A 16,720-nucleotide genomic window follows, 5' to 3' on the forward strand; every position below is an offset into this window, starting at 1 on the left:
CACATGTCAAAGCATATTAAAAAGGGACAAATAGGAAGAGAATGTGTTCACACAGAGTTCTAGACTTGCAGCATCTGATATTAAACTGGTTTTTTAAAAATTTGTGTTGTAATCCTCTGTGGACAGCACATTCATCACTAGGGGATGACCATAAAGGGTTTGCATTCTACAAAGATACACACGTATACTCATGAGGAGTTCTTTTTAGGGTGAGAGAAACTAAAGCTAAGCTCAATTTTCCCCCACCCCCATTCATGTCCACATTTGCAGAAATTGATCCTGGGTTTATGACAGCTGTTCTCATATTTCACAAAATCTGAGGTGAAGAGTCCAGCACCCATAAAGGAGGAACAAGGCAGACTACAATAACAATTATCTATGGTGGCTGAGACACAAGAGCATGTTCCATACAAACCCTTAGCTCAATTGAAGGAGTTCAAATCAGAACCCGATTTCAAGTTCTGGTGCTCAATGCATTATAATGGATAAAAGTTGTTCTGATCTGGGAAATCATAGAGTTCTTTGGCTTTGCATTTTGATCTGTAGTATCTCAGGGAATGTCTTGCCCTAAAATGCTATTTAGGGCGCAATTCTGACCCCTTATTTCGGTGCTTTCCAGCACCGACGTAAGGGCAATGCAGCTCTGAGGTAAGGGAACAAACATTCCCTTACTTTGAGGAGGCCTCCATGAGTGACACCCAACTGCAGGATGCAACACACGTCCCATTGGTACCGCTATGCCAGTTCTGGAAAACACTGACATAAGGGGTTAGGATTGCACCCTTAGTCGCTCAGTCCATTGTATCAGAGGACAGTGTAGAATTCGATATCCTAGGAAGTGCCATCTTGAGAAAGATCAATTAAGACTTGAACCTAAAATCTTCAGGACTCAGGAACATAGTCAGGTGCTTTAAAACAGTGAGTTTATTGCACCTCTGATCACAGCTTTGTACCCACTGAAGATTGCCTTGAAAACAAAACAAGTCTGTACATAGCAAACTTCAAAACTGTGTGATGGAGGTGATAGTGAATTAGAACTGAGCATGTATGTTTCAGACACCCTCCACTACCATCCTTTGCTGCCTGCCTTGAACAGTGCAAAAGGAAAAAATGGCAGGAGACCTGGACAAGACAGGGAACTGTTCAACAGGCAGGCTTCTAGGAGGCCTAGAACAAGATGTGAGCTGTCCAGCAGAGTCAGCTTAGCAAGAACATAAGAACAGCCCCACTGGATCAGGCCATAGGCCCATCTAGTCCAGCTTCCTGCATCTCACAGCGGCCCCACCAAATTCCCCAGGGAGCACACCAGATAACAAGAGACCTGCATCCTGGTGCCCTCCCCTGCATCTGACACAGCGCATTTCTAAAATCAGGAGGTTGCACATACACATCATGGCTTGTAACCCGTAATGGATTTTTCCTCCAGAAACTTGTCCAATCCCCTTTTAAAGGTATCTGGGCCAGATGCAGTCACCACATCCTGCAGCAAGGAGTTCTACAGACCAACCACACGCTGAGTGAAGAAATATTTTCTTTTGTCTGTCCTAACCCTCCCAACACTCAATTTTAGTGGATGTCCCCTGGTTCTGGTGTTATGTGAGAGTATAAAGAGCATCTCTCTATCCACTTTATCTTTCCCATGCATAATTTTGTGCATGCATAACTCTATGGTGGAGTCAGACCCACCTTCAGTCTCTACTTTGCTGGATTCTATCCCTTCCTTAACATAAATGGCCACCCCACCTTCAACACGCCCCTCCCTGTCCTTCCTGTAGAGTTTATAGCCCGGGATTGCGGTATCCCACTGATTCTCTGCATTCCACCAGGTTTCCGTTATGCCCACTATGTCAATGTTTTCCCTTGTCACCAGACATTCCAGTTCTCCCATCTTTGCTTGGAGACTTTGGGCATTTGCATAAAAGCATTTGTACATGGAATGCCCCAGGATGGGCTGCTTACTAGCTTCTTTGTCCCCACATCCTCTCATCGTGCCAAACTGTCTATCACATCCCATCATGCTACCATTCCCAATTTCTTCTCCTACTCTGTCCTTGCCTTGTTGTTCTCTAACCTCCCCATACTCGTCCCATAGGGATGAGGAGTCCCAAACCGGATGGCCATCGGCTCCTTACCCCAGGGATCAGCCTTACCCCAGGGATCAGTTTAAAAGCTGCTCTGCCACCTTTGTAATGTTATGCGCCAGCAGTCTGGTTCCATTCTGGTTCAAGTGAAGCCTGTCCCTCTTGTACAGGCCCCACTTGTCCCAAAACATTCTCCAGTGCCTAATGAATCTAAACCCCTCCTCCCTACACCACCGTCTCATCCACGCATTGAGACCCCTGATCCCCGCCTGCCTAGCTGGCCCTGCATGTGGGACAGGTAGTACTTCAGAGAATGCTACCTTTGAGGTCCTGGCTTTCAGCTTCCTACCTAATAGCCTAAATTTGGCCTCCAGGACCTCCAGGCTACACTTGCCCACATTGTTGGTGCCAACATGCACCTCAACCGCTATCTCCTCCCCAGCACTATGTACCAGCCTGTCTAGACGAGAAGTGATGTCTGCAACCTTTGCACCAGGCAGGCAAGTTGCCATGCAGTCCTCACATCTGTCGCAAACCCCCCTCTCTATGTTTCTAATAATCAAATCCCCCACAACAAGAAGCCCCCGACCCCCCTCCTGCCGAGGAGTATCCTGAGTGTGTTTGGATGCAGGCCTGTCCCCTGGTGAAGGGGTCCCCCCTAGGGGATTGTTTCCCTCCTCTCCAGGAGGAGAGGGTGACATCCTCCAGCCCCGAGACTTCTCATCTGGGCAGCTGAGAAGCTGCGTGCCTGAGGGTGGGCCAAAGCCTGATCGTCCCCGGAAGTCTCCCCATGGTCCTTCTCTGCCTTCTTCTGTTTCTCCAGGTCAGCCACCAAGGCTTCAAGGAAGCAGACGCATTCCCTGAGTCCCTGGAGCTCCTTGCACTGAGGACACACCCATGACTTATGCCCCAGAAGCATATAGTCATACATGTTGCACTCGATGCAAAACACTGGATAGCCCCCACCCTGCTCCTGGCTGTCTGACTGCATAGCTTTTTTATTTTGTTTGTTTTTGTTTAGGGGTACTTAAAAACCCTACACTGGTTAGCTACCCTCTTCTCAAGGGAAGAGAAAGGGCGGTATCTGCGGCTCCGGCTTCCTCGCCCTACTGCTGAACTCGCACACAGATGCTAAACTCGCGGTGCCTTACCTGGCACTTCTTTCTCAAGGCAAGGGATGGTCTGCAAGGCTAGGCAAGGGAGTTTACTCACAGAACTGTAGCACCAGCAGTCAGCAGGCAGAAACCAAAGTGTTTTATACTGCAGCTAGCTATTCTGCCCCTTTCTGGATCCCAGGAAGCTTGGTCCTGGTATGGAAAAGGCACTTCTGTTTGCCTCTTTCTTTTGAGTAGAAATGATGGAATGGAAGCTTTAGGCAAGCAAATGGGCTTTATGTTGTCTTGATGGGCTTCTGGGGGTGAAAGCAGTGTTCAGATGTGGGAGTGACAGCTTCAACATCTCAGCCTCCTATCATCACATCATGTAGAGCAACCTCCAGTTCTCCACAAGGGAATGTTGACTCCCCAAGGTCTGTGCTGAAGGCTGCAGTAGTGTCCAGAGATTGAGAATCAGGTGATGTCCAAATCCCCACACAAGGTGTTGTCTATTGAACCTAGACTACTCAATTCAGGTCCCACTCAGATGCCTAGTAACTAAAGGTTCAATCCTATCCAATTTTCCAGTGCTGGCACAGCTGTGCCAAAGGGGCATGCACTGTATCTTGTGGTGGAGAGGTAGTCACAGAGGTCTCCTCAAGATAAGGGAATGCTTGTTCCCTTACCTTGAGGCTGCATTGTGACTGTACCGGTGCTGGAGAGTTGGATAGGATTAGGCCCTAAGAGGCTTACTTAAACACACAGCTTCTTGGCAGGGCTATAAGCACATTGATACTGAAGTATGAATTCAGTACCAAAGCAGTACATGTGTGAATATGTAACTAGAAATCCTGCTCATCCCCCTTCCTCTCCCCCAGCCTGGGTGTGAATAACAGTTCCAAGTTCTGCCTTACTCTCCAGCAACAGTTTTCTCAGTCAGAAAATTCTAATTTCTTTCAAAACTATCGTTTAAAGTGAGACCATTAGTATCTCATCTGCCAAAGATCTGCCAAAGATCTCCAGCAGCTCATGGATCGTTTTAGCAAGGCCTGCCAAGATTTTGGACTGACAATCAGCCTGAAGAAAACACAGGTCATGGTTCAGGATGTGGACTCACCTCCCTGCATTACAATCTCTGAGCATGAACTGGAGGTTGTCCATGACTTTGTGTACCTTGGCTCAACGATCTCCGACACTCATTCTCTCGATACCGAGCTAAACAAGCGCATCGGTAAAGCAGCTACCACGTTTTCCAGACTCACAAAGAGAGTCTGGTCCAACAAGAAGCTGACGGAACATACCAAGATCCAGGTCTACAGAGCTTGCGTCCTGAGTACACTTCTGTACTGCAGCGAGTCATGGACTCTTCGCTCACAACAGGAGAGGAAACTGAGCGCTTTCCACATGCGCTGCCTCCGACGCATCCTCGGCATCACCTGGGAGGACAAAGTTCCAAACAACACAGTCCTGGAACGTGCTGGAATCCCTAGCATGTATTCACTGCTGAAACAGAGACGCCTGCGTTGGCTTGGTCATGTCGTGAGAATGGATGATGGCCGGATCCCAAAGGATCTCCTCTATGGAGAACTCGTGCAAGGAAAGCGCCCTACAGGTAGACCACAGCTGCGATACAAGGACATCTGCAAGAGGGATCTGAAGGCCTTAGGGATGGACCTCAACAAGTGGGAAACCCTGGCCTCTGAGCGGCCTGCTTGGAGGCAGGCTGTGCAGCATGGCCTTTCCCAGTTTGAAGAGACACTTTGCCAACAGTCTGAGGCTAAGAGGCAAAGAAGGAAGGCCCATAGCTAGGGAGACAGACCAGGGACAGACTGCACTTGCTCCCGGTGTGGAAGGGATTGTCACTCCCGGATTGGCCTTTTCAGCCACACTAGACGCTGTGCCAGAACCACCTTTCAGAGCGCGATACCATAGTCTTTCGAGACTGAAGGTTGCCAATACTATACTAGTATCTCATGCTGATCTGTGAAGGAATGACAAAATGTTTTTGTGAGTCAACAAGGACAAAGCAGGTAGAAATGAACTGAAGTTCCACTAGATGGTCAGAATTAGTTTTACAAGAGAAATCAACAGATAATGCATTCAAAAAGAAGGTAAGGCAGAGAAAATCTATACTTGTTTCTTAATGCTCTAATTAAGACAGTCTTTGTTTCCAGCCCTGGGGAACCCATTATAAAAACAAACAAACAACTATTTGCTTGCAATGATCTAAAACAAATTGCCTAAAAAATTATTTGCGGTTGGCAATGGAACCGTTTAATCTGTGCTTGATTTCTGCAATTCAACAAATAAAAACCAAGAAATTGTTCTAGTCAGAGGTCCTTCGGGTAGCAGTAAGTAAAACAGCCCATTGTGAACCATTAACACAAACTCTCTGTACTTGATAACAAGAATTTCAAAATGGCATTTAAAAAAACCCAGGACATTAAAACTGGATTACACATGATTGGAGACTCCTAATTTCTTTAAATATTTCTTTCAAAGACGTTTATATGTAGTCTTGTTGGCATCCTTCAGTCTCGGATGACTATGGTATCGCGCTCTGAATGGTGGTTCTGGAACAGTGTCCTCTCCAGTGCACGAAGCCTGGGTAAAGTAGATATGGAGGATAGACTGTTTCCCATGCAGCAAATCCCCCCTCTCCACGTCACTGAAATGGTCCAATGGAAAAGCAGAAGCCAATACGGTTGGTTCCAGCGGCGTCGCAGGAGTTGCCAGAACGTGACTGTGTTCAGCCACGAACTGCCTCAGGGACTCCGGTTCCGGATTTTGCCTCGAGGTTGACTCCTGAAGCCTTTTCCATAACTGGATGTAGCCACAAGGCAGTGGAGGTTTGGGATCAGAGTTTTCCTTCTCTCAGATGAGCTGCCTTCCCAGGCTGACGAGTCCCATCTACCCGGTGGCTGTTTAGTCGCCTCTTACGACAAGTACAGCCAAACTGAGGGCCTATTCTTATCCCCAGCCCACAGGGGAAATATGTAGTCTATTGGGGCATTATTCCCCCCTTCCAAATGCAAATGTTGTAAAATTGAATTCTCCGTACATTCATGTGAAAATCTGTCAGTTGAAGAACCACAACCAAAAATATAGGTTAGGCCAAGATAAATCATCATCACCACCACTATCCCCCACACAATGTTACAATATTTGCCCTCCAGTACCACAGTGCAGAAGCTTAGTTCTCAAACTGGATTCTGGACTTTGCACATGACTAAATGTGCAAAGTTGCTCCCTACCAAAAAGATCCCCACACACAGGTGGCAGGTTCTAAACTTAACTGCTCTCCCTGCCTAAGTGCAGAACCTTGCACTTGTCCCTGTTAAGCTTCATCTTGTTTGTTTCAGCCAATATTTTATTTTTTCTAGGTCTTCCTAAAGGCTTCTACTGTCTTCTGTTGTGTTTGCTGTTCCTCCCAGCTTAGTGCCATCTGCAAATTTGATGAGGCCTCTTTCTATCCCTTCATCCAAGTCAGTGATGGTTAAAGAGAACCAGGCCCAAGAATGATCCCTGGAGCACTCCACCCAACCTGACCTCCAGGTTGACTCAAAGCCGTTGATGAGCATCCTTTGAGTCCAACCAGTTGGGAATAGACCTAATGATTGTATCATAGCCCATTTTTTACCTACTTGAGGATAGATGTCACAGGGAACCTTTTCAAATGCTCTACTGAAGTTGAGATAAATTGCATCCACAGCATTTCTACTGTCCAGTAAGCTAGTAGCCCAATCCAAAAAAAGATGAGATTTGTCTGGCAAGATTTATTTTTGACAAATCCATGTTGGCCTCTATTAGTCACCGATTTGTTATCCAGATGTGTGCAGACTGTATGTTTTATAATATAAATATAAATTACAGTATAAGATGTTTCAGATGTTAAGAGACCCAATAACAGGAATAAGAAATGCACCAAGACTACACACTGTGCAAATGATACACGCAAGTACCCCCACCATCACAATACACTGAAGTGGTAGGCCGCCCAATCCTATCCCACACTGAAACGAGGAGGCCGGCTGGCCTGCACTGTATCCAGAGCAGTGTTGGGGCTGGCTGTGGCTCAGCCTAGGGCAAGGGGAATGCTTTCCTCATTCGCCGGGTAACCTCGCAGCAGCCCTAATGGGGCGACCCAGCTCTGCACCATCTAAAGAGGTGGTGCAAATCTGAGCAGCCTAGAGTTTTGCCAAGTCACCTGGGGATGGGGTAACAATCTGTTCTAAGTGCCGGAACCTGGTTCCACCCCTCACTGGCCCGGCCTGCCCACAGACCCAACAACTGCCTGCCCTCCCCTCACCCTGGAATGCCTCTGATCCACCCTCCCCCCGCTCTCCTCAAGCCCCCACACTGGCCTGACTCAGCCAGCGCAATCTCTCCTGCAGGGCCCAGGTCAGCTTCCCTCCTTTCCCAGTGGCGCAAAAGTGCCTCATGGCACATCCGCGCCATCTTCAGGCCAGCACATGTGATTTGCACCGTCCCAACTTCTGGCAAGGATTGAGCCCTGGGTCATTTAAACTTTATCCCACCCATGCAGAATTGTCCATAGTCATAGAGGAGTAGCTTCCATGCACCTGGAACAACATTTAAAGTGCGCTTGAATATGTTCAGAGCAGGACCCCACTTCATTTATGTCAGACATGAATCAGTTTACAACCAGATAAGACAAGGTTCTCAAACTTTTAGCACCAGGACCCACTTTTTAGAATGACAGTCTAAGTTAAGTTCTTATATTTAAACCATATAACTGTCAGGACCTACCTAGCTTTACAAGTCTAAGGGCGCAATCCTACCCTTAGTGCTTTCCAGCACTGGCATAGCAGTGCCAATGGGGCAAGTGCTGCATCCTGTAGTTGGGTGTCATTCACAGAGGCCTCCTCAAAGTAAGGGAATGTTTGTTCCCTTACCTCAAAGCTGCATTGCCCTTATGTCCATGCTGGAAAGTGCTGGAAAGCACGGACATAAGGGGTTAGGATTGTGCCCTAAGAAAGAAAAAAAATCACATGACCAGCTGAAGCCTTTGTTTTATTCTTCTCATTGGGAGGGCTGCCTTCTGGAGCATTTGTTGAGCTCCACTTCCATCAGATCAGGATCATAATGGTGGCCTTGCATTCCTCTTTGCACGACCTAACCACAAGCCAATGCATGTTTGCTTACTCACAGGTGAGCTCAAACATGTAGCTTAGTTTCTCTTTCCATAGGGCTCAATACATTTGTCAGTTTGAAAGGACTTCCTTCTCGGGTGTTTTTGGGGGGCTGTGTTTATCGGACTGGGACCATTCTGTTGTCATTGGATTTCTCTCAAGCAGCCTTTTCTAATAGACTAAGGCTGCAATTCTCAAACTCGCAGGGAGTTTGAGGACTGCAGTAAGTCCTTGCAGGGGAGGGGAGGAGGGGGTGGGAGAAAGGCAGGGGGCTTCAGGGACTGACATGTACTAACCAGTCCCTGCAGCAGCCTCCCTGGGGTGTGTGGAGCTCTGCGCAAGCATCTGCAGGGTTCCCTCAAGCTTAAAAATTGAAAGCACAGCAATCGCGCCCCACCTCCATGAAACCGGAAGTGGAGCACGATTGCTGCACTTTCACTTTTTAAGCTTCGGGGAGCCCTGCAGACACTCATGCCAGTTCCTGCAGCCCCCTTAGCAACGCGATCCTGGGGATCACATCACTGCTTCCCCCCTGACCCCGCCCCTTAACGGGGAAAGAGGCCAGGGCCCTCTGGCTGGGGAATCACGACGCCCCAGTTTGAAAAGCCCTGGACTAAGGCAAGTTCACCTACTCATGAGTAAACACATGATATGGCTCGGTTTCACTTTCCATAGGGCTCCATGCATTTGTCTTCTCAGCTATCAGCTTATCAACTAAAGCTTTGTGACCCACCAACAATCAGGTCACGGCCCACCAAGTGAGCTGTAACCCATAGTTTGAGAAACCCTGAGATAAGAGAAAGAATTCAGCGAAAGTGATACTTTGGCACACTCATATTTTGTACACAGTCCTACACAAAATATTCATCAGTTGAAGCAATTTTCAAGCCAGTTGAAATAAGGAAAGGTCCAGAGATTATTTTAGTCTGTAGGAGGGACCCTTCAGTTGTGTTTTAAAGGAGCAAAATTGGTAATATATAATGCAGCATGTCACAGAGCTATTTCCTAGATCAAATTCGGTCCTTGTTTATGTTGCTGGTTCATAAAGCAATGAATGGAAATGACCTCTTTTTTCTGTTCAGCGCATTCACATGTACCTGATAAGTCTGCCAAGTTGAATATCTAAAACAAAGAGTGTTCAGAGCACACACTATCTGCAGTTCCCTAAGGTTTGGTCTGGACAAATGAATGCACTACATAAAATTAAAGGGGGAAAAAAGCACAGGTTGGCTAAAATTGTAAAGGCATTACATTTAACAACTTACCGTACAAACTGAAATGTGATGCCAATTCCTACATTTTAGCAAGTTGCATCACTTCCTAAAAGCTTTGCAGAAGGGACACTTTAGAGAAATGAAAACATAAATTTATGTCTGATTTATGCCTGCATATGAATTTATGTCTTCAAATGAAGATTCTTTGCTATAAACTGCCAGGAAGTATTAAATCACATTTCTTTTCTATTCTTTAAATAAAGTTCCATAACAATGCATCTGATCTGGGGACAAGGAAGCAGATCTAAGGAAAGGCCTATTAGCTGCTCTAGATCAGAAACAAACTTAGGCTGCAATCCTATTCACACATGCCTGGGAGGAAGCCCTGACGATGATGAGACTTTTAAGTAAGCATGCATAGGATTGGGCTGTTAATCTGATCCAGCATATCCTATGTCTAGAAGGACGCTCTTGCATGAATCTTCTGAAACATTGACAGAAACATAAGTTAAAGGGTACACCACATATATGATCTTTGTTCATAAAAATTCCACCTTCGAAGGGGTCATTTCCTCTAAATAGTAACTTCATTTTTCTTAAGCATGAATTTTAGAGTCCAAAATCATTTGGCACTATTTTTCCCATTGCAGATTCTCATCATGCTCTGTGTTTTCAAATCCATCTTTGAAAAAGGAACATGAGAGTAACTCATCTTGCAAAAATGTAAAAACATACAGGTTCACTAGTCAATCAAGGCTGTGCCTCCTATATATAAACTAGCCACTTTTTTCGCAAGCTCCTCCTGTGCATGACATTATGTACATTACTCCCCATGTTGTCCAGACTGTACATAGAAGCATCTTCACACAGCAGCTTTGGCCATCATTGTGGTGGCTGATATGAACCAGTTCTCAAATACTACATAGCAAGTAAGAACATAAGAAGAGCCCTGCTGGATCAGACCAAAGGCCCATTCAATTCCAAATTCCTGTATTTCACAATGGCTCACCAGATGCCTCTGGGAACACATAAGACAACAAGACACCTGCATCCTGTTGCCAGTCCCTTGCACCTGGCCTTCTGAGATGATGTAATAAAGGTCAGCACTGGGATATCTCAAAGATCACCTTTCCCAATATAATCCATTATGTCCCCTACAATTGTCAGACAGGGCCCTGCTTAGGATACCTCTGCCATTTGAAGCCATGTGGATAAGTGGCAAGATGCACGGTCTTGTCTGTTGTGGCACTATGTCTTCTAAAGAATCTGAGGACAGCCCGCTCTTTATATACCAGTGAGGTTTAAAAACATTTTTATTCGACTTGGAACATCCTAGGGACTCATTTTTAGATACAGATATACCACTTATGCCAGATATGCCAGATGCAAGGGAGGGCACCAGGATGAGGTCTCTTGTTATCTGGTGTGCTCCCTGGGGCATTTGGTGGGCCACTGTGAGATACAGGAAGCTGGACTAGATGAGCCTACGGCCTGATCCAGTGGGGCTGTTCTTATGTTCACTTCTCAACCAAAAACTTCACAAAACAGTTTAAGAGAAAATCAAATAACTGAATTACTTCCTGTCCCAAAATGGTTCACAATCTAACAAAAAAAATGCAGAATATCCCCAGCAAAACAGCTACTAGAAAAGACACTGTGCTGGAGTGAAGAGGGATAGTTACTTTCCCCCCTGCTAAATATGAAGAGGAGTACCTCTTGAAAACCTGCCTCTTTGCCCAGTTAGCAGGATAATCTGACACCTGTAGGTTTTTGGTTGCTGTTTTTATACTACAGCATCCTCATTATAAGTCGTTTCGTTTTAAAGTTGTTGGGGGGGAGAGGAAAATGATTCCTGGCCAGGGCCTCTGTCTGTGTGGAGTTTGCACATTCTCCCCATATCTAAGTGGGTTTTTCTCCAGCCCAGAAAGCTCACGATTATTTCAGTGTTTAACATTAGAAGTGTTTTGGGTCTTCAGAAGTTTGGTGATGTTTTCATGACGAGAAATATGCTATAGGAACTTAACTCTTGTTTACATGTATCAATTAGCTAACAGTAAAATTGGTTTCGTTATAAGTAGTTTCACTTAAACAACTTTAAGTGAGGACTTGATAGATTTTAATTTTATGTTATTTCTTTTTTTATATCTTTTAACTATTTCAGCACTTGTTTAATTGTTCTAATTTGTTTTATTTAATGCTTTTATTAACTCTATGTTATATGGTGTTTTGTTGTACACCACTTTGAACAAAGGAAAAGCGGTATAATTTTTTTTAATTAAATTTTTAATTAAATTAATCAATAAAGAACAACATTAGTGCACCTCAGACACAACCCCCATATTGTGTTCTTTAATTAATTCCTTTTTCCCCCAGGCCCCAACAGTGTCAGAGAGATGATGTGGCCCTCCTGCCAAAATGTTTGGACACCCCTGCTCTAGAGTCTCTGCTACAATGGAAACTCAAATTGTGTACAGTGTTCATTGGTGTGGAGAACATATGCACATAGACACCCCTCTCTATAATGCTCCGTTAGATGTGCAGAACTTGAATGCAGAGTCTAGGAGGCAGGGCAACAGCCTTGCTGGATCAGATCAAAGGCCCATCTAGTCCAACTTCCTGTATCTCAAAATGGCTCCACTAAGTGCCTCTGGGAGTGCACAAGTTACCTATATCCTGTTGCCTCTCCCTTGTACCTGACATTCAGAGACTCTGAAACTTGGGGGTTGCATACAGTCATCGTGACTTGTAACCTGTAATGGGCTTTTCCTCCATAAATCCATCCAATTGCATCTTAAAGGCATTAAGGCCAGGTGTGCCATCACAATGTCCTGTGGTAAGGAGTTCTACAGATTAATTAGATGCTAGATAAAAAAATATTTCCATCTAAAAGGACTGAAAGGAGAGTAAATTGATTATTTCCCATCAGTAACACAAACAAAAGTGCATGAGTAACATCAGCTTGGTCATAATGGCAGTCCCACTACAGAAGTTTTATTATTTCAGTTTTATTAATTATATAGTACCATCAATATACATGGTGCTTTGCATAAGGCAAGATAACGTAAACATACTATCTAGTCATTCCTCCCCATTCGCTGACAAAGAGGTAGCTGCTATTATAAATTTCTCTTTCAGCGTCTCTTACAACCTGACAGACTTTCTGCTCTTTTGAATATGGCATGCCAACATTTATAACAGAATATTGTCACAAAGTGTAATGTAGCAGGCATTTCTACAGTGGCATTATGATGATGTCAAAGACGGCTGTGATGACCTGAGAGCGTGGGCAGTCATTCTCTTATTTTTGGCTGACAAAAGACCGTTTTGCACATGTGACTGGCTCATCCTTCCCAGCTTAGGAGGGGCAAATCTGCTCCTGTTCTCAGGACCACACATTTTTCTGTGACTTTGTGATGTTCTGTCATCACTGTCATCATATCACAACATGGAAATAGAAGTTTGTTGCAGAAATGTCCTGCAAATAGAATCTTGCATTGTGGGTTTAACCACTCCACTTTTGGGGTTTAGTAGCTAATGCTTTATGCTTTGTATATGATCAAAGGACCATGCTTTGTATAGGATCAAAGCAAAAGGACCAAAGTAAAAATCAGTATGCTTCTAAGTTCTACGGAATTTATTAGGCAGATGGCAAGCAAAAGGAAAGGGAGAAAAAGGAGACATGTTGAAGAAACCCCAATGATCTATGATTTGTAAAATATAAATTTGAAGGGGAAAAATTCAACCAAACTCTCACAGCCAACTGGTCTCTGGGGTATTAAAAGGGAGCTACCCTTGGAACATGGTAGCCCAGTAAAACAAGAAGCAAAACACTATAATAACAAATTGCATATAATGTACAAACACAATCACTGGAGTTAGGGGTGTGTGGAAAAACAAGAGATGTGGAAAAACTGATATGCACCAAGTTTAATTAAGTTCATGTTCACAGAAACCTGAACTGCTCAAGATTAACCCAGACATGTGTAGTAGTACTAGTAATTTGTATTATTAATAATCATTAAGTTACTAATTTCTTGAGATGCATTTTTTTCCTTTGTTCTGAGCATCTTATACACATGTATAAATAGAATGCATTGGTTGTTATTCATCATCCAGCCTGGTAGGCTCATTGCTTACTGAGATGTCAAATTTGTTGTGGCAGCTCAGAAATGGAGACTGTGTTTTGTATCAACTAATGTAGCTAATTGTAATGACCTTTAATGTTGTTTTTACTCTATCAGGTTCTTAAGCTGTTGATATTACAACACTGTATGTAGCTGCCATACTGTGTTCCAATATTGGAAATGAGTTTTGCCATGACCCAAATGGCTGAACACAGTCAAATTCTCTGATTAGCGGTGTAGATACATCTGTAAGTCATGCATGTGATTAAGGGCACAATCCTTACCCACTTTCCAGCACTGGCATAGCGGTGCCAATGGGACGTGTGCTGAATCATGCAGTTGGGGGGCACTCATGGAGGTCTCCTCAAAGTACGGGAATGTTTGTTCCCTTACCTAGGAGCTGCATTACCCTTATGTCGGTGCTGAAAAGTGGGTTAGGATTGCGCCCTAACATATAGATCTTTAATAAAATGGGAAGAGGTTATCTGAATAGCTACCTTATGGCAGTATCCTATCTAACTGAATAGAAGAAAACTTTGGATTCCAGTCTCACACACTCTAAACAATGTTACCCAGTAATAGTCAGAGATAGACACAATCGGGACGGCAAGTAATGCAAAGTCAACCAGCTACAGTGTCTGTGTGTAGTGGATATGCCATTCTAGGTGGTGCGACAACCGAAGCAGTCTCTCATGTCTTCTTAAGCCAATATAGTTCCAAAATTTGAAATCCTTATCGGGCACACAAGTTAAGTAGCTTTGTTTAAAGTCCTTCCCTTATCCAGTATATCTTTTTAACTCACCAGTTGGGACAGCTGGATCCATCGTCGGTTTCTCCCAGGTATTAATCTGCTCCCAAGTAAATCCATTGGTCCCCAGTGCCACGCTATAACCACAGTTACTGTAGTGTTCATCAAATGAACAACCGCCTAAGGAGAAGAAAAATGAATAAATACTTCTGTCTTAATTACTTCTGTCTCGTTATGTCACTTCATTTAAATCAGTGCCTTTTATAAAAACCCCTGCAAGGCAAAAAATAAAATGAATTTCTGGCACATTAAGCTCTTGCAATTGTCCTGGGGGAAGAGAGGGTATCCAGCAAAGATTTTTAGACTGCAAATGTATACTGTACTTGGAACACATGACTTGCCTTTTTAAAACAAATTAACAAGCAGTCCTTTCCTAGGTCACTTTCCTTAGTCGGGGCTTTCAATCTTCACAGCTTAGACAACAGTGTCATATGCCAAGCATAAATATGAAGTTTTGTTCTCATATCTCAGCTAACTGTCCCCTAGGCTTTGCACAGTAAAACCGAATGTTCATAAAAGATCATATGGAAGGGGAAGAAGACAACTTGATCTTTAAATAAGCAGCACATTAAAATTTGAAGCATTTCTGTCACCTGGGTTTCCCTTTGAAACAGCAACAAAAGAATGTTACGCTTACAAAATGCCCCTGTTTTGTGTGTCTTCCTGTGGCAGTTTTTCTATATACACGTACATCCTCATATTTAGTATCATTTTCTATGACTGCACTAGTCAACCTTTTTCCCTAATTCCAAGAGATAGATTAGGAAAGAAATAAAGGGGATGAGATTCCTGACTCTGTATTAACAAAACACACAACAAACGTACACTAGCATGGCCATTCCGACAGCATCATGTGTAATGCAAATTGTGAGAATTCTGCTCTGCAATCAGGTGGGGGGACAAGGCACAGAACCACATTTATTAATTGCAATATCAATAATTCATTCTCACTGTCATACACACACAGTCCAAGTCTCACTAACATTCTTAGAACTACCAAAAACTGGCCATTTGCTACTGGTGGTCAGTCAGTACAATTGAGAGTGCACCAGGATGAGGTCTCTTGTTATCTGGTGTGCTCCCTGGGGCATTTGGTGGGCCGCTGTGAGATACAGGAAGCTGGACTAGATGGGCCTATGGCCTGATCCAGTGGGGCTGTTCTTATGTTCTTATGAGAGTGGGGCCTTGATGTGCATGAAGATGCTCCAGAGCAGGAAAGCTCCTAGACCCAGTAGTTCTCACACATTTAGCACCCACATTTAGAATTTTTAGATTCTGTCAGGACCCACCAGAAGTAATGTCATGACTGGAACTGACATCATCAAGCAGGAAAATCATCAAGCAGGAAAATAATGTCATGACCGGAACTGACATCATCAAGCAGGAAAATTGTTAACTATTCTAGGTTGCAATCTTACCCACACTTACCCAGGAGTAAGTCCCATTTACTGTCATTGTTAAAATTATATACATAGTAGCTTCTTAAAAGTACAGGTCTATAACATTTCCCCAAATGCAGTCACAGACCATGGTGTCATGGAAAGGTAGAAATTGGGGTCATTTTACTTTAAATACCAACTGAGATTTTTTTTTTCCCTCTTGACCTGGATGACTGGGAGTTGAAGGCATCTGTGAGGCTGAAGGGAAGGAAGGGGGAGTGAGCTGTGTTACTGATAAAACCTCCTTCAGTTGGTGGGAAGAGACTGAGTTTTCTTTTATATATATATATATATAATGCTTTATTTATTTATTACAGATACAGGTAAGGAAAATTGGATAGACTTAGGGCTAGGACTACATAGGTTACACACGAGGGTGGTGGCCATCGATTACAACAAACATTAATCCAAACGAAATTAATAATCAATACAAAAATTATCATATTCTTTAACCCAACTGATTAATACTTTAACATTCCATATTTTTCCTCTAACCTTATCTATCCCATCATAAAAAAAAACACTTCAAACTTTTCCTTATACACTCTTCTTACCACTAAACTAGTCTCTAAAATAAAATCTTTCTTATCTGATTCTTAATTTCTAATATGACATCTAAAAAAGAAGTCTCCAATTACCATGGTATTACCTCCTTCAATATCTATAACATGTTATACATCATTTTCCATAACTATCCAATCAAAAAAGGCTTCAAATGTTTACTTATAGACTCTTCTTACCACTAAACTAACCTCTAAAATACAATCTCTTATCTGATTCTTAATTTCTAATATCACATCTAAAAAC

The 16,720-nt window shown here is 43.7% G+C and overlaps 1 protein-coding gene across 1 annotated transcript in view; it reads right to left on the bottom strand.

The window, feature by feature from the left end:
- Positions 1-15,313, bottom strand: part of PTPRT (protein tyrosine phosphatase receptor type T) — a 556,684-nt gene extending 541,371 nt beyond the window's left edge. Inside the window, exons 1-2 of the mRNA XM_066624691.1 lie at positions 15,289-15,313; positions 14,469-14,594 (exon numbers count right to left, since the gene is read on the bottom strand). Of these exons, the coding sequence (XP_066480788.1) occupies positions 14,469-14,594; positions 15,289-15,313 (151 nt within the window). The remainder of the gene's footprint in view (positions 1-14,468; positions 14,595-15,288) is intronic.
- Between the last annotated feature and the right edge of the window lie 1,407 nt (positions 15,314-16,720).

The sequence above is a fragment of the Tiliqua scincoides genome, chromosome 4 (assembly GCF_035046505.1).
Source record: "Tiliqua scincoides isolate rTilSci1 chromosome 4, rTilSci1.hap2, whole genome shotgun sequence".
Taxonomy (NCBI): Eukaryota; Metazoa; Chordata; class Lepidosauria; order Squamata; family Scincidae; genus Tiliqua; species Tiliqua scincoides.